The sequence below is a fragment of the Pseudophryne corroboree genome, chromosome 7, assembly GCF_028390025.1.
Source record: "Pseudophryne corroboree isolate aPseCor3 chromosome 7, aPseCor3.hap2, whole genome shotgun sequence".
NCBI classification, from domain to species: Eukaryota; Metazoa; Chordata; class Amphibia; order Anura; family Myobatrachidae; genus Pseudophryne; species Pseudophryne corroboree.
In genome coordinates this window covers 235773278-235798828 of record NC_086450.1, presented here as the reverse complement: position 1 = coordinate 235798828, position 25551 = coordinate 235773278, and the positions used below count along the sequence as shown (strand labels likewise).

At 46.9% G+C, this 25551-nt stretch overlaps 1 protein-coding gene and 2 pseudogenes across 3 annotated transcripts in view; 2 read left to right on the top strand and 1 right to left on the bottom strand.

Moving 5' to 3' along the window:
- The window catches only part of RALB (RAS like proto-oncogene B), a 173084-nt gene that overhangs the window by 123177 nt on the left and 24356 nt on the right, over positions 1-25551 (top strand). For 2 of the 3 annotated variants that reach the window (XM_063934033.1, XM_063934034.1), the window contains one exon: positions 12644-12821. In XM_063934033.1, the coding sequence (XP_063790103.1) occupies positions 12644-12821 (178 nt within the window). Of the gene's footprint in view, positions 1-11635; positions 11688-12643; positions 12822-25551 lie in introns of those variants that run through there. The other variant, XM_063934035.1, reaches the window with a different exon arrangement.
- Positions 15190-15308, bottom strand: LOC134946005 (5S ribosomal RNA; annotated as a pseudogene).
- Positions 16390-16508, top strand: LOC134946004 (5S ribosomal RNA; annotated as a pseudogene).

Below are 25551 nucleotides of genomic sequence, written 5' to 3'. Positions count from 1 at the left end.
CGATTGAGCAAACATGAGGTCCTCATCAGCCAGGGTATCAAACTTGTAGAATTTAGCAAAAGTGTTTGAACCCGACCAAGTAGCTGCTCGGCAAAGCTGTAAAGCCGAGACACCTCAGGCAGCCGCCCAAGAAGAGCCCACCTTCCTAGTGGAATGGGCCTTTACCGAATTTGGTACCGGCAATCCAGCCGTAGAATGAGCCTGCTGAATCGTGTTGCAGATCCAGCGAGCAATAGTCTGCTTAGAAGCAGGAGCGCCAACCTTGTTGGCTGCATACAGGACAAACAGAGCTTCTGTTTTTCTAATTCGAGCCGTCCTGGCTACGTAAATTTTTAAGGCCCTGACTACATCAAGGTATTTGGAATCCTCCAAATCTCCCTTAGCCACAGGCACCAAAATAGGTTGGTTCATATGAAACGATGACACCACCTTAGGCAAAAATTGAGGACGAGTCCTCAACTCTGCTCTATCCACATGGAAAATGAGATAGGGGCTCTTATGAGACAAGGCCGCCAAGTCTGACACCCGCCTTGCAGATGCCAAGGCCAACATGACCACCTTCCAAGTGAGAAATTTTAACTCAACAGTTTGAAGAGGCTCAAACCAGTGAGATTTTAGGAACTGTAACACCACGTTAAGGTCCCATGGTGCCACTGGGGGCACAAAAGGAGGCTGAATGTGCAGCACTCCCTTTACAAAAGTCTGGACTTCTGGGAGAGAAGCCAATTCTTTCTGGAAGAATATAGAAAGGGCCAAAATCTGTACCTTAATGGAGCCTAACTTTAGGCCCATATCCACGTCAGTCTGTAGAAAGTGGAGAAACCGGCCCAAGTGGAAGTCTTCCGTAGGAGCATTCTTGGCTTCACACCAAGAAACATACTTCCTCCAGATACGGTGATAATGTTTCGCCGTCACCTCCTTCCTAGCCTTTATCAGAGTAGGGATGACTTCCTCCGGAATACCCTTCCCAGCTAGGATTTGGTGTTCAACCGCCATGCCGTCAAATATAACCGCGGTAAGTCTTGGAACACGCAGGGCCCCTGCTGTAACAGGTCTTCCCTGAGAGGAAGAGGCCATGGATCTTCTGTGAGCAGCTCCTGAAGATCTGAATACCAGGCCCTTCGAGGCCAATCTGGAACAATGAGTATTGTCTGCACTCTTTTTCGCCTTATGATTCTCCGTATCTTTGAGATGAAAGGAAGAGGAGGGAACACATAGACCGACTGAAACACCCATGGTGTCACGAGAGCGTCCACCGCTACTGACCGAGGGTCCCTTGACCTGGCACAATAACCTCCGAAGCTTCTTGTTGAGGCGTGACACCATCATGTCTATTTGAGGAAGTCCCCAAAGACTTGTTATCTCTGCAAAAACTTCTTGATGAAGTCCCCACTCTCCTGGATGGAGATCGTGTCTGCTGAGGAAGTCTGCTTCCCAGTTGTCCACTCCCGGAATTAATACCGCTGACAGAGCGCTTACGTGATTTTCTGCCCAGCGCAGAATCCTGGTGGCTTCCGCCATTGCCACTCTGCTACTTGTCCCGCCTTGGCGGTTTACATGAGCCACGGCTGTGACGTTGTCTGATTGAATCAGAACCGGTAGGTCGCAAAGAATATTCTCCGCTTGTCGTAGGCCGTTGTATATGGCCCTCAATTCCAGTATGTTGATGTGTAGACAAGCCTCCTGGCTTGACCACAGTCCCTGAAAATTCCTTCCTTTTGTGACTGCTCCCCATCCTCGGAGGCTCGCGTCCGTGGTCATCAGTACCCAGTCCTGAATGCCGAACCTGCGACCCTCTAGAAGGTGAGCACTCTGGAGCCACCACAGGAGAAACACCCTGGCCCTGGGGGACATAGTTATTTTCTGATGTATTTGAAGGTGGGACTCGGACCACTTGTCCAGAAGGTCCCACTGAAACGTCCTCGCATGAAACCTGCCGAAGGGGATGGCCTCGTAGGTCGCCACCATTTTCCCCAGTACTCTAGTGCACTGATGGACTGACACTCTTTTCGGTTTTAACAGGTCTCTTACCATGTTCTGGAGTTCCTGGGCTTTTTCCCTCGGGAGACAAACCCGCTTCTGTTCTGTGTCCAGAATCATGCCTAAGAAAGACAGCCGAGTCGTCTGAACCAACTGCAACTTTGGTAGATTTAGAATCCATCCATGTTGCTGTAGCACTCCCAGGGAGAGTGACACGCTTTTCTGCAACTGTTCCTTTGATCTCGCTTTTATCAGGAGATCGTCCAAGTACGGGATAATTGTGACTCCTTGCCTGTGTAGGAGCACCATCATTTCCGCCATTACCTTGGTGAACACCCTCGGGGCCGTGGAAAGCAACGTCTGAAACTGGTAATGACAGTCCTGTACAGCGAATCTCAGGCATGCCTGATGAGGATATATGGGGACGTGAAGGTATGCATCCTTTATGTCTAATGGCAACATAAAATCCCCCCTCTTCCAGGCTGGAGATGACTGCCCTGAGCGATTCCATCTTGAACTTGAACCTTTTTAAAAACAGGTTCAGGGATTTTAGATTTAGAATGGGTCTGACCGAGCCATCCGGTTTCGGGACCACAAATAGGGTTGAATAGTACCCCTTCCCCTGTTGCGTTAGGGGAACCTTGGTAATCACTTGCTGTTGACACAGCTTTTGAATTGCAGCTAAAATTACCTCCCTCTCTGGGGGAGAAGCTGGTAAAGCCGATTTGAAGAATCGACGAGGAGGCACGTCTTCGAATTCCAGCTTGTAGCCCTGGGATACAATTTCCATCGCCCAAGGATCCACGTCCGACTGAACCCAGACGTGGCTGAAGAGTCGAAGACGTGCCCCCACCGGTGCGGCCTCCCTAAGGGGAGCCCCAGCCTCATGCGGTGGATTTAGTAGAAGCCGGGGAGGACTTCTGTTCCTGCGAACTGGCCGTAGCAGGCATTCTCTTCCCTCTACCCTTACCTCTGGCGAGGAAGGAAGACCCCCGACCTCTTCTGGACTTATGCGACCGAAAGGACTGCATCTGTTACTGAGGAGTTTTCTTTTGCTGTGGGGGAACATATGGCAAAAAGGTAGATTGACCCGCGGTAGCTGTGGAAACTAGGTCAGCGAGACCTTCCCCAAATAAAACCTCACCCTTGTAAGGTAAAACTTCCATATGCCTCTTTGAGTCGGCATCACCCGTCCATTGGCGGGTCCACAGTGCTCGCCTAGCCGAGACCGCCATTGCGTTGGCCCTTGAACCTAATAGTCCGACGTCTCTCTGAGCGTCTCTCATATATAAGACTGCGTCTTTGATGTGACCTAAGGTCAACAAAATGGTATTCCTATCTAGGGTATCAAGATCAGCTGACAAGGTATCTGTCCAAGCTGCTACCGCGCTACAGACCCAAGCCGATGCTATAGCCGGTCTGAGTAAAGCACCAGTATGTGTATAAATTGATTTTAAAGTCGTTTCCTGTCTGCGATCAGCAGGATATTTGAGAGCTGCCGTGTCTGAGGATGGTAGCGCCACCTTTTTCGATAAGCGCGTCAAAGCTTTGTCCACCCTGGGCGAGGATTCCCACCGTACCCTGTCCGGTGCCGGGAAAGGATACGCCATAAGAACTCTTTTGGGAATCTGCAGTTTTTTGTCTGGAGTTTCCCAAGCTTTTTCAAATAACGCATTCAGCTCATGCGATGGGGAAATGTTACCTCCAGGTTTCTTTTCCTTAAACATGTGTACCCTCGTATCAGGGACAGAGGGGTCATCTGTGATATGCAAAACATCTTTTATTGCAATAATCATATAATGAATACTTTTGGCCACCCTTGGGTGTAGCTTTGCATCATCGTAGTCGACACTGGAGTCAGAATCCGTGTCGGTATCATTGTCTGCTATTTGGGATAGGGGACTTTTTGAGACCCTGAAGGGCCCTGTGACACCGTCAAAGCCATTGATTGACTCCCCGTATTATCCCTGGACTCTGCTTTGTTCAATGCCTTATGTAACAAGGTCACATTTGCATTTAAAACATTCCACATGTCCAAACAATCAGGTATCTGCGTTGCCGTTGGAGACACCACAATCATCTGCTCCACCTCCTCTCTAGAAGAGCCTTCCGCCTCAGACATGCCGACACAGGCGTAACGACACCCCCCACACACAGGCATTGTATGTGTATGCATGTATGTGTGTATATATGTGTAAGAGACAGTTCCCCCGATAAGGCCCTTTGGAGAGACAGAGAGAGTATGCCAGCACACACCCAGCGCCAATAACACTGGAAACAAAATTCCCAGATAAACAGCGCTTTTATATAGTCATATAGATAAATCTATACACTCACTGCGCCTTACAAGTGCGCCCCCCCCCCCCCCTCTTTTTTTGCCCTCTGTCACCGTGTTCAGCAGGGGAGAGTCCAGGGAGCCAGCTTCTGCAGTGTACTGTGGAGAAAATGGCGCTGGTTAGTGCTGTAAGATCAAGCTCCGCCCCCTCAGCGGCACGCTTCGTTCCCGCTCAAATTTATTTATACTGGCGGGGGATTATAAAATATACTGCCTCTGCAGCCTATATATTTATATGAGCCAGTCCTAGAGGTTTATTGCTGCTCCGGGCGCCCCCCCCCCCTGCACCCATCCGTGCCTGTAGTGTGTGGGAGCAATGGCTGCGCGTTACCTCATAGAAGATCTGAAGTCTTTAGCCGCCTTTGAAGTCTTCTTTCTTCGTATACTCACCCGGCTTCTATCTTCCGGCTCTGCGAGGAGGACGGCGGCGCGGCTCCGGGACGAACGGCGAGGGTGAGACCTGCGTTCCGACTCCCTCTTGAGCTAATGGTGTCCAGTAGCCTAAGAAGCAGAGCCTATCATTTAAGTAGGTCTGCTTCTCTCCCCTCAGTCCCACGATGCAGGGAGCCTGTTGCCAGCAGTGCTCCCTGAAAATAAAAAACCTAACAAAATTATTTTTCAGAGAAACTCAGGAGAGCTCCCCTGTAATGCACCCAGTCTCCTCTGGGCACAGGATCTAACTGAGGTCTGGAGGAGGGGCATAGAGGGAGGAACCAGTGCACACCCATTCTAAAATAAGAATTTACTTACCGATAATTCTATTTCTCGGAGTCCGTAGTGGATGCTGGGGTTCCTGAAAGGACCATGGGGAATAGCGGCTCCGCAGGAGACAGGGCACAAAAAGTAAAGCTTTAGGATCAGGTGGTGTGCACTGGCTCCTCCCCCTATGACCCTCCTCCAAGCCAGTTAGGTACTGTGCCCGGACGAGCGTACACAATAAGGGAGGAATTTTGAATCCCGGGTAAGACTCATACCAGCCACACCAATCACACCGTACAACTTGTGATCTAAACCCAGTTAACAGTATGATAACAGCGGAGCCTCTGAAAAGATGGCTCACAACAATAATAACCCGATTTTTGTAACTATGTACAAGTATTGCAGACAATCCGCACTTGGGATGGGCGCCCAGCATCCACTACGGACTCCGAGAAATAGAATTATCGGTAAGTAAATTCTTATTTTCTCTATCGTCCTAGTGGATGCTGGGGTTCCTGAAAGGACCATGGGGATTATACCAAAGCTCCCAAACGGGCGGGAGAGTGCGGATGACTCTGCAGCACCGAATGAGAGAACTCCAGGTCCTCTTTTGCCAGGATATCAAATTTGTAGAATTTTACAAACGTGTTCTCCCCTGACCACGTAGCTGCTCGGCAGAGTTGTAATGCCGAGACCTCTCGGGCAGCCGCCCAAGATGAGCCCACCTTCCTTGTGGAATGGGCCTTAACCGATTTAGACTGTGGCAGGCCTGCCTCAGAATGTGCAAGTTGAATTGTGTTACAAATCCAACGAGCAATCGACTGCTTAGAAGCAGGCGCACCCAACTTGTTGGGTGCATACAGTATAAACAGCGAGTCAGATTTTCTGACTCCAGCTGTCCTGGAATATATTTTCAGGGCCCTGACAACTTCTAGCAACTTGGAGTCCTCCAAGTCCCTAGTAGGTGCAAGGCACCACAATAAGCTGGTTCAGGTGAAACACTGACACCACCTTAGGGAGAGAACTGGGGACGAGTCCGCAGCTCTGCCCTGTCCGAATGGACAAACAGATATGGGCTTTTTTGAGAAAAAACCACCAATTTGACACTCGCCTGGTCCAGGCCAGGGCCAAGAGCATGGTCACTTTTTATGTGAGATGCTGCAAATCCACATATTTGACTGGTTTTAAACCAATGTGATTTGAGAAATCCCAGAACTACGTTGAGATCCCACAGTGCCACTGGAGGCACAAAAAAGGGGTTTGTATATGCAATACTCCCTTGACAAACTTCTGGACTTCAGGAACTGAAGCCAATTCTTTCTGGAAGAAAATTTCCAGGGCCGAATTTGAACCTTAATGGACCCCAATTTGAGGCCCATAGACACTCCTGTTTGCAGGAAATGCAGGAAACGACCGAGTTGAAATTTCTTTGTGGGGCCTTCCTGGCCTCACACCACGCAACAAATTTTCGCCACACGTGGTGATAATGTTGTGCGGTCACCTCCTTTCTGGCTTTGACCAGTGTAGGAATGACCTCTTCCGGAATGCCTTTTTTCCCTTAGGATCCGGCTTTCCATCGCCATGCCGACAAACGCAGCTGCGGTAAGTCTTGGAACAGACATGGTACTTGCTGAAGCAAGTCCCTTCTTAGCGGCAGAGGCCATAAGACCTCTGTAAGCATCTCTTGAAGTTCCGGGTACCAAGTCCTTCTTGGCCAATCCGGAGCCATGAGTATAGTTCTTACTCCTCTACGTCTTATAATTCTCAGCACCTTAGGTATGAGAAGCAGAGGAGGGAACACATACACCGACTGGTACACCCACGGTGTTACCAGAACGTCCACATCTATTGCCTGAGGGTCCCTTGACCTGGCGCAATACCTGTCCCGTTTTTTGTTCAGACGGGACGCCATCCTGTCCACCTTTGGTATTTCCCAACGGTTTACAATCATGTGGAAAAAACTTCTCAATGAAGTTTCCACTCTCCCGGGTGGAGGTCGTGCTGAGGAAGTCTGCTTCCCAGTTTCCATTCCCGGGATGAAAAACTGCTGACAGTGTTATCACATGATTTTCCGCCCAGCGAAAAGTCCTTGCAGTTTCTGCCATTGCCCTCCTGCTTCTTGTGTCGCCCTGTCTGTTTACGTGGGCGACTGCCGTGATGTTTTTCCCACTGGATCAATACCGGCTGACCTTGAAGCAGAGGTCTTGCTAAGCTTAGAGCATTATAAATTTACCCTTAGCTCCAGTATATTTATGTGGAGAAAAGTCTCCATACTTGATCACACTCCCTGGAAATTTTTCCCTTGTGTGACTGCTCCCCAGCCTCTCAGGCTGGGCTCCGTGGTTACCAGCATCCAATCCTGAATGCCGAATCTGCGGCCCTCTAGAAGATGAGCACTCTATAACCACCACAGGAGAGACACCCTTGTCCTTGGATATTGGGTTATCCGCTGATGCATCTGAAGATGCGATCCGGACCATTTGTCCAGCAGATCCCACTGAAAAGTTCTTACGTGAAATCTGCCGAATGGAATTGCTTCGTAGGAAGCCACCATTTTTACCAGGACCCTTGTGCAATGATGCACTGTTTTTAGGAGGTTCCTGACTTGCTCGGATAACTCCCTGGCTTTCTCTTCCGGGAGAAACACCTTTTTCTGGACTGTGTCCAGAATCATCCCTAGGCACAGCAGACGTGTCGTCGGGATCAGCTGCGATTTTGGAATATTTAGAATCCACCCGTGCTGATTGTAGCAGTATCAGAGATAGTGCTACTCCGACCTCCAACTGTTCCCTGGACTATGCCCCTATCAGGAGATCCTCCAAGTAAGGGATAATTAAGACGCCTTTTCTTCGAAGAAGAATCATCAATTCGGCCATTACCTTGGTAAAGACCCCGGGGTGCCGTGGACAATCCAAACGGCAGCGTCTGAAACTGATAGTGACAGTTCTGCACCACGAACCTGAGGTACCCTTAGTGAGAAGGGCAAATTTGGGACATAGAGGTAAGCATCCTTGATGTCCCGGGACACTATATAGTCCCCTTCTTCCTGGTTCGTTATCACTGCTCTGAGTGACTTCATCTTAATTTGAACCTTTGTAAGTGTTCAAAAAAAAATTTTTTTTTTTTTTTTTTAGAATAAGTCTCACCTAGCCTTCTGGCTTCAGTACCACAATATAGTGTGGAATAATACCCCTTTTCTGTAGTAGGAGGGGTAATTTAATTGTCACCTGCTGGGAACACAGCTTGTGAATTTTTTCCCATACTACCTCCTTGTCGGAGGGAGACTTGGTAAAGCAGACTTCAGGAGCCTGCGAAGGGGAAACGTCTCGACATTCCCATCTGTACCCCCGGGATACTACATGTAGGATCCAGGGGTCCTGTACGGTCTCAGCGCCATGCTGAGAACTTGTCAGACGCGGTGGAACGCTTCTGTTCCTGGGAATAGGCTGCCTGTTACAGTCTTCTTCCCTTTCCTCTATCCCTGGGCAGATATGATCTTATAGGGACGAGAGGACTGAGGCTGAAAAGACGGTGTCTTTTTCTGCAGAGATGTGACTTAGGGTAAAAAACGGTGGATTTTCCAGCAGTTGCCGTGACCACCAGGTCCGATGGACCGACCCCAAACAAGTCCTCTTCCTTTATACGGCCATACTGTGCCGTTTGGAATCTGCATCACCTGACCACTGTCGTGTCCATAACATCTTCTGGCAGTTATGGACATCGCGTTTATTCATGATGCCAGAGTGCAAATATCCCTCTGTGCATCTCGCATATATAGAAATGCTCTATAGTCAATAAAATACTGTCCCTGTCAAGGGTATCAATATTTTTAGTCAGGGAATCCGACCAAGCCACCCTAGCTCTGCACATCCAGGCTGAGGCGATCGCTGGCCGCAGTATAACACCAGTATGTGTGTATATACTTTTTATTATATTTTCCAGCCTTGTCAGCTGGTCCTTGAGGACGGCCCTATCTATAGACGGTACCGCCACTTGTTTTGATAAGCGTGTGAGCGCCTTATCCACCTTAAGGGGTGTTTCCCAACGCGCCCTAACTTCTGGCGGGAAAGGGTATACCGCCCATAATTTTCTATCGGGGGGAACCCACGCATCATCACACACTTTATTTAATTTATCTGATTCAGGAAAAACTATGGTAGTTTTTTCACATCCCACATAATACCCTCTTTTGTGGTACTTGTAGTATCAGAAATACGTAACACCTCCTTCATTGCCTTTAACGTGTGGCCCTAATAAGGAATACGTTTGTTTATTCACCGTCGACACTGGATTCAGTGTCCCTGTCTGTGTCTGTGTCGACCGACTAAAGTAAACGGGCGTTTTAAAAACCCTTGACGGTGTTTTTGAGACGTCTGGACCGTACTAATTGTTTGTCGGCCGTCTCATGTCGTCAACCGACCTTGCAGCGTGTTGACATTATCACGTAATTTCCTAAATAAGCCATCCATTCCGGTGTCGACTCCCTAGAGAGTGACATCACCATTACAGGCAATTGCTCCGCCTCCTCACCAACATCGTCCTCCTACCTGTCGACACACACGTACCGACACACAGCACACACACAGGGAATGCTCTGATAGAGGACAGGACCCACTAGCCCTTTGGAGAGACAGAGGGAGAGTTTGCCAGCACACACCAAAAACGCTATAATTATATAGGGACAACCTTATATAAGTGTTTTCCCTTATAGCATCTTAATATATATATATAAGCATATCGCCAAATTAGTGCCCCCCCTCTCTGTTTTAACCCTGTTTCTGTAGTGCAGTGCAGGGGAGAGCCTGGGAGCCTTCCCTCCAGCCTTTCTGTGAGGGAAAATGGCACTGTGTGCTGAGGAGATAGGCCCCGCCCCTTTTTCGGGCGGCCTCGTCTCCCGCTCTTAACGGATTCTGGCAGGGGTTAAATATCTCCATATAGCCTCCGGAGGCTATATGTGAGGTATTTTTAGCCAAAATAGGTATTCATTTGCCTCCCAGGGCGCCCCCCTCCCAGCGCCCTGCACCCTCAGTGACTGCCGTGTGAAGTGTGCTGAGAGGAAAATGGCGCACAGCTGCAGTGCTGTGCGCTACCTTTAGAAGACTGAGGAGTCTTCTGCCGCCGATTCTGGACCTCTTCTTACTTCAGCATCTGCAAGGGGGCCGGCGGCAAGGCTCCGGTGACTATCCAGGCTGTACCTGTGATCGTCCCTCTGGAGCTGATGTCCAGTAGCCAAGAAGCCAATCCATCCTGCACGCAGGTGAGTTCACTTCTTCTCCCCTAAGTCCCTCGTTGCAGTGATCCTGTTGCCAGCAGGACTCACTGTAAAATAAAAAACCTAAGCTAAACTTTCCTAAGCAGCTCTTTAGGAGAGCCACCTAGATTGCACCCTTCTCGGCCGGGCACAAAATCTAACTGGCTTGGAGGAGGGTCATAGGGGGAGGAGCCAGTGCACACCACCTGATCCTAAAGCTTTACTTTTTGTGCCCTGTCTCCTGCGGAGCCGCTATTCCCCATGGTCCTTTCAGGAACCCCAGCATCCACTAGGACGATAGAGAAAGTTCTTTATAGTGCCCATGTCTCCTGCGGAGCCCGTCTATACCCCATGGTCCTTACGGAGTCCCCAGCATCCTCTAGGATGTAAGAGAAAAGGTAGATGGGGTCAAAATGTCAACATGAAAATGGTCGACACAAAAAAGTATACTCATTGTTTTTTTTGGGGGGTGTTGTCACTTTTGTGCCGCAAACCAGCCCCATTAGTGTACTACGTACTAAGCAGCAAAAACCACCTGCATGATAATTGTTTTTCCTTCAAAGTTTATAAAATGCATTTATATGTTGGAGTCACGGATGTGTACGATTCAATGGACTCTAAAAAAGAGAGAGAATATTTTACACTCCATTGAATTGTACATTTTTGTGACACCAACATATATAAGTGCATTACCCTTTATGTGGAAGCGGTGGTGTTTTTAATCACGTCACAATATGTAATATATGTATTTCCCAGTACCCTTTATGTGGGAGAGGTATTCTACAGTAAATTAATCATGTCACAATTTGGCAGATGTATTAAGCATGGAAAAGTGATAAGTGCAAGATGATAATGCACCAGCCAATCAGCTCCCTTCATTTTACAAAACTGTAATGATTGGCTAGTGCATTATCACCTTGCACTTATCACTTCTTTATAACTTCTCCAGGCTTAATACATCTGCCCCAATATGTAATTATGCATTTTCCAGTAACTTTCTATTGCAAAGGCGGGGTTTTGGGCAAAAACTTGTACTTACAGGACCTAGTTCTAATGCTATCACAATTTTGATCACATTCAAGTAACCCCCATCCAGCTGTAAGAGAGAAGCATTTCAGATGTGTACTACTCGGAATTGCTTGCAAGTACTTAAAGCTGCATATACACCGTCCAACGCATATGCAGTCTGCTAAAACATCGCTAGATGCATCCACATTTGGAATTACGCACAACTTAGAATTAGGCCCACAGTCTCCGGTTGTCTGTAAAAAAATAAAAATGAGCTAGCATCCTGAATTTAGTCTACTCTAGTGTTTCATGTTAACTTTGGTGATTTGAATGTATTTTTTTTAAAATGTGTCATCTATTAGATACCAAGACCCATGTGACACAGGATTCTTCTGCCTGATTGCATTACTGCAGGTCTGTTAAAATGCTCCTACAAATTTGTTGCTGGCATCTAACTTTTTTTGAGTTTCACCTCAACCAAAGTAAAAGTGGTCAGTACTCTATTTTATGACGTCCTGTGTACTTCTTGACTATTCAGAGTCCTTCCAAAAGGAGCCAGACAGTAAAGAACTGCTTCTTTTGGCCATACAAGCAGAGTGTTATTTCAGACAAAGCACTTTGTTCTATAATGTTGAAGGTCCTGTCTAACTACCTCTATAGCTACACAATAAACACAACAACCAATGTGTGATGATCAGTGATGCCCCCCATCAGTTTTGCATGAAGGGAGCCAGTTATGCATAGACAGTGTTGAAGTTGCGTTTTGTTGTTGACAAATCCAACTAAGGGACATACAACTGTGACAGATCAGTGTTTTATGTTCTGTAATTGTGCATTAAAATGTAAATGTGTAGAGTAATGTCCTTTCTACAGTACATATTTCCATGTAATAATGAATAAGGACTGGAATGCTTGTTTCACTAAGATACAATTTCCGTAAAGTACCCCCCCCCCCCCCCCCCCCAAATCTATTCCGAAAAAATCTGAGGGCATTTTTTTCGAAAGTGTTTCTTTCATTAAAATTGGGAAAAAATTGTTAAATGGGGAAAATACCAGATATTTTCATCATGTATTAACCCCGACAGACAGGATGATGTCACTATACCGACAGCAGAATCCCGGCAGCAAGGCATCAAGTCCCCTTTGTGTTCGCTATGTTCGCCACAATGGAGGTCGGGATTCCATTGAGTAGTATTTCCCCAGCTGTCAGAATTTCAACGTATGTCTCCTGTACACCGGGATCCCCGAAAGCTGGTATTTTAACTGCATCCCCTTACCAATATAGTAGCTAGATAATGGAGTTGGTAGGGAATTAAATATTTGGCCTTGTTTCTTTGTCTAATATATAAGTGGTTTTGTTTTCCCATCAGAGAGCAGATCCTCCGTGTGAAAGCGGAAGAAGACAAAATCCCTCTACTCGTAGTGGGTAACAAGTCTGATCTGGAAGATAGAAGACAAGTGCCTGTGGATGAGGCCAGAGGGAAGTCGGATGAGTGGGGTGTGCAGTATGTGGAAACTTCTGCCAAAACAAGAGCCAACGTAGACAAGGTAAGTGTTTTACCCCTGAGCATTGGTGTGAAAATATAGAGGGTTTTTCTCTGACGTCCTAGTGGATGCTGGGAACTCCGTAAGGACCATGGGGATAGCGGGCTCCGAAGGAGGCTGGGCACTCTAGAAAGATCTTAGACTACCTGGTGTGCACTTGCTCCTCCCACTATGACCCTCCTCCAAGCCTCAGTTAGATTTCGTGCCCGGCCGAGGTTGGATGCACACTAGGGGCTCTCCTGAGCTCTTAGAAAGTAATAGTCTTAGATTTTTTTATTTTCAGTGAGACCTGCTGGCAACAGGCTCACTGCAGCGAGGGACTAAGGGGAGAAGAAGCGAACTCGCCTGCTTGCAGCCGGATTGGGCTTCTTAGGCTACTGGACACCATTAGCTCCAGAGGGATCGACCGCAGGCCCAGCCTTGATGTTCGGTCCCGGAGCCGCGCCGCCGTCCCCCTTACAGAGCCAGAAGCAAGAAGATGGTCCGGAAAATCGGCGGCATGAAGACTCTGTCTTCACCAAGGTAGCGCACAGCACTGCAGCTGTGCGCCATTGCTCCTCTCACACACTTCACACTCCGGTCACTGAGGGTGCAGGGCGCTGGGGGGGGGCGCCCTGAGGCAGCAATAAAAACACCTTGGCTGGCTAAAATACCTCAATATATAGCCCCAGGGGCTATATATGAGGTAAATCCCCCTGCCAGAATTCCATAAAAAGCGGGAGAATAGGCCGCGAAAAAGGGGCGGAGCCTATCTCCTCAGCACACTGGCGCCATTTTTCCCTCACAGCTCGGCTGGAAGGAAGCTCCCTGGCTCTTCCCTGCAATCTACAGTACCAGTAAGAGGGAAAAGAGGGGGGGCATTAAATTTGGCAATAGATATATATATTTTATTGAAAAGCAGCTATTAGGGACATAACTCAGTTAGTCCCTATATATATATATATATATATATATATATATATATATATATATATATATATATATATATATATATATATATATATATATATATATATATATGGAAGGGATAAGGTGGTTTTAAGCGACCAGTGGTGTCTAATGTTAATCGGAGACTTATATTTCAAACAAAAAAATTTTTTTTTTTATTAAATCTAATATGCACCAATAAAAACAAATAAAATAATAGCCCTATTACAGGGAGCCAGAAACGTTACTAAAGACTGGATGTAAAATAATATAAAATCAATAATACAAATTTAGATAAGACAAGAGGAAAAAACGTCCTAAAAGTGCAAAAAATTGGACATAAGATCAGCATAAAAAGTATATAAAGTATATATATATAAAAAGGTTCTTAGCTTTTAGAGAGGATATGTATCATAGCACCCAACGCGTTTCGTCCTATCTGGACTTCATCAAGGGGTGACATACAACTGGGACAGCTCATCTATTTATACCTGTATCAGTAGGGAAGTGATAGCTACATCACTTCCTGTCAATTATCTGGTGTCAAATTTCGTATAATGTTCAAACATTCAAAACACAGAGATAATGCTCTTATATCATAGGGTCACTGTGTAGGGTGAAAACCGCTAAGTAGATAACTGTATTCTATGCATTTAAAGTCCTAAAAACAGTTCATATAGTTGAAAGTCCCGGACTTCCTGTCCGGATCGCGGGTGACGTCACGTCCGCCCCGCTTCCGGCGTCCGGCTTTCTTCATTGCGCATGCGCCGAGTGCGGGTTGTGGAGGGTTCTTTGTCCGGCTTCCCAGTGCGCATGCGCCCGTTCTCCCATCTTATATCAGTGGCTGGGAACGTGTGTATAGTGGCGGCGGCCATTTTCTTGGAGTGCAATACTTCAGTCACTTGGTTATAAGTTCTTGTAGTTGCGGCGGCCATTTTGGGTAGGATTTTTCATAATGGAAATGAATATAAAAGCGAAAATAAAAAGAAAAACATGTTTCAGAAAGGGTATTTGTATGAATGTTTCATATTCATATTTAGCTTTATCGGTGGTTCTGATCCCAAATATGGACATGATAGAAGCAGCCAGTATAATTGGATATCTGGCTAGTACTTAGGCAAGAGGACATTGATTATTTCATAATGCATTCAGGTTTGATAGTTCTAGTATTTATATAATATATACTAGTATGCTTTAATTCATGAGGTGATTATCCAAAGTTCACTCCCATGTGGGAAATGATATAGCAGCAATCACACATCATGTGGAAAATATGGTAGCAGGCACACGTCATAACGAGCAGGGTGCAGGTAGAAACATGGTATGTGTGAATTTTAATAAAATGAATTTTTATATATAAAAACATAATTGCACCAAAGTTCCCATAGGAGGGTGGTAAGGGATAGATTAGTTGGTGTAATAACCTCTTAGCCCTTGTTCTAGAATATTACAGCACCCAGTCTTCCATGATGGTTCCCCATCTATGTACTAATTGGGCCCGACACTGCTTGGCTTCCAAGATCGAACGGAGTTGGGCATCTCCAGTGTGGTATGGCTGTAGCATCGGCGTGGTTCTCTAGAGGTGTCACAGTAACGGCGTAGTTGAAGAAGTGAAAAAAGTGGAAATAGCAGAAGTTAAGGTGAGGAACAAGGTGCCTAAATTGGAAAAATAGGCGCAAATCAGCTTACGTTATAGAAAGGGGGCTATTTCATAGCCTTCATTGAAGCCATCTGGATGCATGGTGTTGAGTTCAAAGATCCAGTACATTTCACGTTTGGATAGAAGGTTGGATAGGTCCCCGCCTCTTTCGCCCAAAGAGACCAGTTCAATACCCTTGAAGGTTAATTCGTCAGGATCCGAGTTGTGGTGGGCATGAAAGTGTTTTGGTACTGCATGTGTTAGTACTTTGTTTTTGATATTTCTTATATGTTCCTGTATACGGATTTTTAAGGGTCTTTTCGTTTTCCCTATGTACTTCATCCCACATGAGCACTCAAGCATGTAAATCACTGACACCGTGTTACAGTTGATGAACTGCTTGATCTTGTGCTCTTTTGATCCGTTAGTGTTTTTGAAGGTTTTCCTTGTAGGGTGTACGTACCGGCATATATTACAGCGGCCGCATTTATAACACCCAGTACATTTGGGCATGTTTGATCGTATTTCCGGGTTCTTCAGCATGCTCGGCGCCACCAGGTCTTTGAGGTTTTGTGACTTCCTAAACACCACTGAGGGATCCTTGGGGAGGTAGTCCTTTAAAATAGGATCCATAAGGAGGATGTTCCAGTGTTTCTTAAGGGTTTTCTTAATAGTCTTATCATGTCTGCTGTATGTGGTGATAAACCGTACCGTGTCATCTCGTTTTTCCTTAGTTTTATATTTCAGGAGTTGTTCCCTCTCCAAATTCTTGGCCTTCAGATTCGCTTCTTCCAAAAGGTGGTTCGGATAGCCCTTTTCCCTGAATCTTTCCGTATATACCTGTAGTTGCTGATCTCGGTCTTCAGTGTCCTTACAGTTCCGAGCAATTCTGTTGAATTGTGAAAAGGGGATGTTGTTCTTCCATTGTTGACTGCGATTACTTCGGTAATGTACATAGCTGTTCATATCTACTTCCTTAACGACACCTCTAGAGAACCACGCCGATGCTACAGCCATACCACACTGGAGATGCCCAACTCCGTTCGATCTTGGAAGCCAAGCAGTGTCGGGCCCAATTAGTACATAGATGGGGAACCATCATGGAAGACTGGGTGCTGTAATATTCTAGAACAAGGGCTAAGAGGTTATTACACCAACTAATCTATCCCTTACCACCCTCCTATGGGAACTTTGGTGCAATTATGTTTTTATATATAAAAATTCATTTTATTAAAATTCACACATACCATGTTTCTACCTGCACCCTGCTCGTTATGACGTGTGCCTGCTACCATATTTTCCACATGATGTGTGATTGCTGCTATATCATTTCCCACATGGGAGTGAACTTTGGATAATCACCTCATGAATTAAAGCATACTAGTATATATTATATAAATACTAGAACTATCAAACCTGAATGCATTATGAAATAATCAATGTCCTCTTGCCTAAGTACTAGCCAGATATCCAATTATACTGGCTGCTTCTATCATGTCCATATTTGGGATCAGAACCACCGATAAAGCTAAATATGAATATGAAACATTCATACAAATACCCTTTCTGAAACATGTTTTTCTTTTTATTTTCGCTTTTATATTCATTTCCATTATGAAAAATCCTACCCAAAATGGCCGCCGCAACTACAAGAACTTATAACCAAGTGACTGAAGTATTGCACTCCAAGAAAATGGCCGCCGCCACTATACACACGTTCCCAGCCACTGATATAAGATGGGAGAACGGGCGCATGCGCACTGGGAAGCCGGACAAAGAACCCTCCACAACCCGCACTCGGCGCATGCGCAATGAAGAAAGCCGGACGCCGGAAGCGGGGCGGACGTGACGTCACCCGCGATCCGGACAGGAAGTCCGGGACTTTCAACTATATGAACTGTTTTTAGGACTTTAAATGCATAGAATACAGTTATCTACTTAGCGGTTTTCACCCTACACAGTGACCCTATGATATAAGAGCATTATCTCTGTGTTTTGAATGTTTGAACATTATACGAAATTTGACACCAGATAATTGACAGGAAGTGATGTAGCTATCACTTCCCTACTGATACAGGTATAAATAGATGAGCTGTCCCAGTTGTATGTCACCCCTTGATGAAGTCCAGATAGGACGAAACGCGTTGGGTGCTATGATACATATCCTCTCTAAAAGCTAAGAACCTTTTTATATATATATACTTTATATACTTTTTATGCTGATCTTATGTCCAATTTTTTGCACTTTTAGGACGTTTTTTCCTCTTGTCTTATCTAAATTTGTATTATTGATTTTATATTATTTTACATCCAGTCTTTAGTAACGTTTCTGGCTCCCTGTAATAGGGCTATTATTTTATTTGTTTTTATTGGTGCATATTAGATTTAATAAAAAAATTTTTTTTGTTTGAAATATAAGTCTCCGATTAACATTAGACACCACTGGTCGCTTAAAACCACCTTATCCCTTCTTTTTGTTTACATTATACATGAAGCACCTTACCAATGCTTCTCTCTTTAAGGTGGAGCTGACGCCCGATTAATATAAATAGGGAGTGTCTAGAAAAAGGAGACTTTTCTTGTTCTTTTATAAATATCCTGGACTACATTCTAGTACTATTTGGTATCGCGGTTAAGCGCCGATAAGCTTCCCCCCATCTATCTATCTATCTATATATATATATATATATATATATATATATATATATATATATATAGCGCTCTGGTGTGTGCTGGCATACTCTTACTCTGTCCCCCCCAAAGGGCTTTTTGTGGGTCCTGTCCTCTGTTTGAGCATTCCCTGTGTGTGTGGAGTGTGTCGGTTGGCTGTGTCGACATGTTTGAGGAGGATAATGATGTGGAGGGGGAGCAGATGCCTTTAGCAGGGATGTCACCCCCTGGGGGGCAGACACCTGAGTGGATGAGTTTATGGCAGGAAATGAGTGCACGTATAGACACCTTACATAAAAAATTTGACGACATGCCGACTGTGGGACAGCCGAGTCTTCAGCTCGTGCCGGTCCAGGTGTCTCAAAAGTCATCAGGGGCTCTGAAACGCCCGCTATCTCAGATGGCACAAGTAGATGTCGACACGGATACTGACACCAGTGTCGACGATGATGAGTCAAATTTCTCTGACGTCCTAGTGGATGCTGGGAACTCCGAAAGGACCGTGGGGAATAGCGGCTCCGCAGGAGACTGGGCACAAAAGTAAAAGCTTTAGGACTAGCTGGTGTGCACTGGCTCCTCCCCCTATGACCCTCCTCCAAGCCTCAGTTAGATTTTTGTGCCCGAACGAGAAGGGTGCAATCTAGGTGGCTCTCCTGAGCTGCTTAGAGTAAAAGTTTAAATTAGGTTTTTTTATTTTCTCTAACGTCCTAAGTGGATGCTGGGACTCCGTAAGGACCATGGGGAATAGCGGCTCCGCAGGAGACAGGGCACAAAATAAAAGCTTGAGATATCAGGTGGTGTGCACTGGCTCCTCCCCCTATGACCCTCCTCCAAGCCAGTTAGATTTTTGTGCCCGGCCGAGAAGGGTGCAAACTAGGTAGCTCTCCAGAGCTGCTTAGAATAAAAGTTTAGTTAGGTTTTTTTATTTTCAGTGAGTCCTGCTGGCAACAGGCTCACTGCATCGTGGGACTAAGGGGAGAAGAAGCGAACTCACCTGAGTGCAGAGTGGATTGGGCTTCTTAGGCTACTGGACGTTAGCTCCAGAGGGACGATCACAGGTTCAGCCTGGATGGGTCACCGGAGCCGCGCCGCCGTCCCCCTTACAGAGCCAGAAGAGACGAAGGTCCGGTGAAAGCGGCGGCAGAAGACATCCTGTCTTCAAGACTAAGGTAGCGCACAGCACCGCAGCTGTGCGCCATTGCTCTCAGCACACTTCACACTCCGGTCACTGAGGGTGCAGGGCGCTGGGGGGGAGCGCCCTGAGACGCAATATAACACACATATACCTTAGCTGGCAAAAGGAATACATCACATATAGCTCCAGGGCTATATGGATGTATTTTTTCCCCTGCCATTTTACACAAAAAAGCGGGAGTTAAGGACGTCGTGAAGGGGCGGGGCCTATCTCCTCAGCACACTGGCACCATTATTCCCTCACAGCTCCGCTGGAAGGACGGCTCCCTAATTCTCCCCTGCAGTACTGCATCTGATTCAGGGTAAAAAAGAGAAGGGGGGGCATTTTGGCAGCAAATAACTAGATTAACAGCAGCTATAAGGGATTAACACTTATATAAGGTTATCCCTGTATATATATAGCGCTGGGTGTGTGCTGGCAGACTCTCCCTCTGTCTCTCCAAAGGGCTAAGTAGGGTCCTGTCCTCTATCAGAGCATTCCCGGTGTGTGTGCTGTGTGTCGGTACGCGTGTGTCGACATGTATGAGGAGGAAAATGAGGTGGAGGCGGAGCAGTTGCCTGTGTTAGTGATGTCACCCCCTAGGGAGTCGACACCTGACTGGATGATTGTGTTTAAGCAATTAAGTGATAATGTCAGCAATTTACAAAAAACTGTTGACGACATAAGAAAGCCGGCAAATCAATTAGTGCCTGTTCAGGCGTCTCAGACACCCTCAGGGGCCCTAAAACGGCCGCTACCTCAGTGGGTCGACACGGATCCAGATACAGATACTGAATCTAGTGTCGACGGTGACGAGACAAACGTAATGTCCAGTAGGGCCACACGTTACATGATCACGGCAATGAAAGAGGCATTGAACCTTTCTGACACTACAAATACCTCAAAGGCGGGTATTATGTGGGGTGTGAAAAAACTGCCAATAGTTTTTCCTGAGTCTGAGGAAATAAATGAGGTGTGTGATAAAGCGTGGGTTTCCCCCGATAAAAAACAGCTAATTTCTAATAAGTTATTAGCACTATACCCTTTCCCGCCAGAGGTTAGGGCACGGTGGGAAACACCCCCTAGGGTAGATAAGGCGCTCACACGTTTATCTAAACAAGTAGCGTTACCGTCCCCTGATACGGCCACCCTCAAAGAACCAGCTGATAGGAGGCTGGAAAATATCCTGAAAAGTATATACACACATACTGGTGTTATACTGCGACCAGCAATCGCATCAGCCTGGATGTGCAGTGCTGGAGTCGCATGGGCGGATTCCCTGACTGAGAATATTGATACCCTGGATAGTCAGGGGACGCAGATTCCAAACGGCACATGGAAGTATTGCCGTATAAGGGGGAGGAGTTATTTGGGGCTGGTCTAACAGACCTGGTGGCCACGGCAACGGCTGGAAAATCCACCTTTTTACCCCAGGTTACTTCACATCAACAGAAAAAGACACAGTCTTTTCAAACTCAGTCCTTTCGTTCCCATAAGTACAAGCGAGCAAAAGGTCACTCTTTTCTGCCCAAGGGCAGAGGAAGAGGAAAAAGGCAGCACCATGCAGCCGCTTCCCAGGAGCAGAAGCCCTCCCCTGCTTCTGCCAAGTCTTCAGCATGACGCTGGGGCTTTACAAGCAGACTCAGACACGGTGGGGGCCCGTCTCAAGAATTTCAACGCGCAGTGGGCTCACTCGCAAGTGGATCCCTGGATTCTACAGGTAGTATCACAGGGGTACAAACTGGAATTCGAGGCGTTTCCTCCTCATCGGTTCCTGAAGTCTGCTTTACCAAAGTCTCCCTCCGACAGGGAGGCAGTTCTGGAAGCCATTCACAAGCTGTACTCCCAGCAGGTGATAATCAAGGTACCCCTCTTACAACAGGGGAAGGGGTATTATTCCACACTATTTGTGGTACCGAAGCCGGACGGCTCGGTGAGACCAATATTAAATCTAAAATCTTTGAACACTTACATAAAAAGGTTCAAATTCAAGATGGAGTCACTCAGAGCGGTGATAGCGAACCTGGAAGAGGGGGACTATATGGTGTCGCTGGACATCAAGGATGCTTATCTCCACGTCCCAATATATCCTTCTCACCAAGGGTACCTCAGGTATGTAGTACAAAACTGTCATTATCAGTTTCAGACGCTGCCGTTTGGATTGTCCACGGCGCCTCGGGTCTTTACCAAGGTAATGGCCGAAATGATGATTCTTCTACGAAGAAAAGGCATCTTAATTATCCCTTACTTGGACGATCTCCTGATAAGGGCAAGAACCAAGGAACAGTTAGAAGTCGGAGTGGCACTATCTCAGGTAGTGCTAAGTCAGCACGGATGGATTCTAAATATTCCAAAATCGCAGCTGATTCCAACGACACGTCTACTGTTCTTAGGAATGATTCTGGACACAGTCCAGAAGAAGGTGTTTCTCCTGGAGGAGAAGGCCAGGGAGTTATCCGAGCTAGTCAGGAACCTCCTAAAACCAGGACAGGTCTCAGTGCATCAGTGCACAAGGGTCCTGGGAAAAATGGTGGCTTCTTACGAAGCGATTCCATTCGGAAGATTCCATGCAAGAACTTTTCAGTGGGATCTACTGGGAAAATGGTCCGGATCGCATCTTCAGATGCATCAACGGATAACCCTGTCGCCAAGGACAAGGGTGTCTCTCCTGTGGTGGCTTCAGAGGGCTCATCTACTAGAGGGCCGCAGATTTGGCATTCAGGATTGGATCCTGGTAACCACGGATGCCAGCCTGAGAGGCTGGGGAGCAGTCACACAGGGAAGGAAGTTCCAGGGCTTGTGGTCAAGCATGGAAACATCTCTTCATATAAACATTCTAGAACTAAGGGCCATTTACAATGCCTTAATTCAAGCAAAACCTCTGCTTCAGGGTCAGGCGGTGTTGATCCAGTCGGACAACATCACGTCAGTCGCCCACATAAACAGACAGGGCGGCACGAGAAGCAGGAGGGCAATGGCAGAAACTGCAAGGATTCTTCGCTGGGCGGAAAATCATGTGATAGCACTGTCAGCAGTGTTCATTCCGGGAGTGGACAACTGGGAAGCAGACTTCCTCAGCAGACACGACCTTCACCCGGGAGAGTGGGGACTTCACCCAGAAGTCTTCCACCAAATTGTAAACCGTTGGGAAAGACCAAAGGTGGACATGATGGCGTCACGTCTAAACAAAAAAAACTGGACAGATATTGCGCCAGGTCAAGGGACCCTCAGGCAATAGCAGTGGACGCTCTGGTAACGCCGTGGGTGTACCAGTCAGTGTATGTATTCCCTCCTCTGCCCCTCATACCGAAAGTATTGAGAATCATAAGAAGGAGAGGAGTAAGAACTATACTCGTGGTTCCGGATTGGCCAAGAAGGTCTTGGTACCCGGAACTTCAAGAGATGCTCACGGACGAACCGTGGCCTCTACCTCTAAGACAGGACCTGCTACTGCAGGGGCCTTGTCTGTTCCAAGACTTACCGCGGCTGCGTTTGACGGCATGGCGGTTGAACGCCGGATCCTGAAGGACAAGGGCATTCCAGAAGAAGTCATCCCTACTCTGGTAAAAGCCAGAAAGGAAGTAACCGCAAAACATTATCACCGCATTTGGCGTAAATATGTTGCGTGGTGTGAGGCCAAGAAGGCCCCTACACAGGAATTTCAACTGGGTCGTTTCTTGCATTTCCTGCAAACAGGACTGTCTATGGGCCTAAAATTAGGGTCCATTAAGGTTCAAATTTCGGCCCTGTCGATATTCTTCCAGAAAGAACTGGCTTCAGTACCTGAAGTTCAGACATTTGTGAAAGGGGTGCTGCACATACAGCCTCCTTTTGTGCCTCCAGTGGCACCTTGGGATCTCAATGTTGTGTTGAGATTTCTAAAATCACACTGGTTTGAACCATTGTCTACGGTAGATTTAAAATATCTCACGTGGAAGGTGTCGATGCTGTTGGCCTTGGCTTCAGCTAGGCGTGTGTCAGAATTGGCGGCTTTATCATGTAAAAGCCCTTACCTAAATTTTCATTCTGACAGGGCGGAATTGAGGACTCGTCCTCAATTTCTACCTAAGGTGGTTTCTGCATTTCACATGAACCAACCTATTGTGGTACCTGCGGCTACTAGGGACTTAGAGGACTCTAAGTTGCTGGACGTTGTCAGGGCCTTGAAAATATGTTTCCAGGACGGCTGGAGTCAGGAAAACTGACTCGCTGTTTATCCTGTATGCACCCAACAAGCTGGGTGCTCCTGCTTCTAAGCAGACGATTGCTCGTTGGATTTGTAGTACAATTCAGCTTGCACATTCCGTGGCAGGATTGCCACAGCCAAAATCAGTAAAAGCCCATTCCACAAGGAAAGTGGGCTCATCTTGGGCGGCTGCCCGAGGGGTCTCGGCTTTACAACTTTGCCGAGCAGCTACTTGGTCAGGGGCAAACACGTTTGCTAAATTCTACAAATTTGATACCCTGGCTGAGGAGGACCTGGAGTTCTCTCATTCGGTGCTGCAGAGTCATCCGCACTCTCCCGCCCGTTTGGGAGCTTTGGTATAATCCCCATGGTCCTTACGGAGTCCCAGCATCCACTTAGGACGTTAGAGAAAATAAGATTTTACTTACCGATAAATCTATTTCTCGTAGTCCGTAGTGGATGCTGGGCGCCCATCCCTAGTGCGGATTGTCTGCAATACTTGTATATAGTTATTGTTACAAAAAATTCGGGTTATTATTGTTGAGCCATCCTTTCAGAGGCTCCTTTAAATTTATCATACTGTTAACTGGGTTCAGATCACGAGTTGTACGGTGTGATTGGTGTGGCTGGTATGAGTCTTACCCGGGATTCAATATCCTTCCTTATTATGTACGCTCGTCCGGGCACAGTATCCTAACTGGCTTGGAGGAGGGTCATAGGGGGAGGAGCCAGTGCACACCACCTGATATCTCAAGCTTTTATTTTGTGCCCTGTCTCCTGCGGAGCCGCTATTCCCCATGGTCCTTACGGAGTCCCAGCATCCACTACGGACTACGAGAAATAGATTTATCGGTAAGTAAAATCTTATTTTCAGTGAGTCCTGCTGGCAACAGGCTCACTGCATCGAGGGACTAAGGGGAGAAGAAGCGAACTCACCTGCGTGCAGAGTGGATTGGGCTTCTTAGGCTACTGGACATTAGCTCCAGAGGGACGATCACAGGCCCAGCCATGGATGGGTCCCAGAGCTGCGCCGCCGTCCCCCTTACAGAGCCAGAAGAGCAGAAGAGGTCCGGAAAATCGGCGGCAGAAGACGTCCGTCTTCAACAAGGTAGCGCACAGCACTGCAGCTGTGCGCCATTGCTCTCAGCACACTTCACACTCCGGTCACTGAGGGTGCAGGGCGCTGGGGGGGGGGGGGGGGGGGGCGCCCTGAGACGCAATAAAAACACCTTGGATGGCAAAAAATGCATCACATATAGCTCCTGGGCTATATGGATGCATTTAACCCCTGCCAGAATACATAGAAAAACGGGAGATAGGCTCCGCCCCCTTCTCGGCGGCCTTATCTCCTCAGCACACTGGCGCCATTTTCCCTCACAGCTCCGTTGGAGGGAAGCTCCCTGGCTCTCCCCTGCAGTCACTACACTACAGAAAGGGTTAAAAAAGAGAGGGGGGCACTAATTAGGCGCAGTATAAACAATACAGCAGCTATAAGGGGAAAAACACTTATATAAGGTTATCCCTGTGTATGTATATATATATATATATATATATATATATATATATATATATATATATATATATATATATATATATATATATATATATATATATATATATATATAGCGCTCTGGTGTGTGCTGGCAAACTCTCCCTCTGTCTCCCCAAAGGGCTAGTGGGGTCCTGTCCTCTATCAGAGCATTCCCTGTGTGTGTGCTGTGTGTCGGTACGTTTGTGTCGACATGTATGAGGAGAAAAATGATGTGGAGACGGAGCAGATTGCCTGTAATAGTGATGTCACCCCCTAGGGGGTCGACACCTGAGTGGATGAACTGTTGGAAGGAATTACGTGACAGTGTCAGCTCTGTATAAAAGACAGTGGTTGACATGAGACAGCCGGCTACTCAGCTTGTGCCTGTCCAGACGTCTCATAGGCCGTCAGGGGCTCTAAAGCGCCCGTTACCTCAGATGGCAGATATAGACGCCGACACGGATACTGACTCCAGTGTCGACGGTGAAGAGACAAATGTGACTTCCAGTAGGGCCACACGTTACATGATGGAGGCAATGAAAAATGTTTTACACATTTCTGATAATACGAGTACCACCAAAAAGGGGTATTATGTTCGGTGAGGAA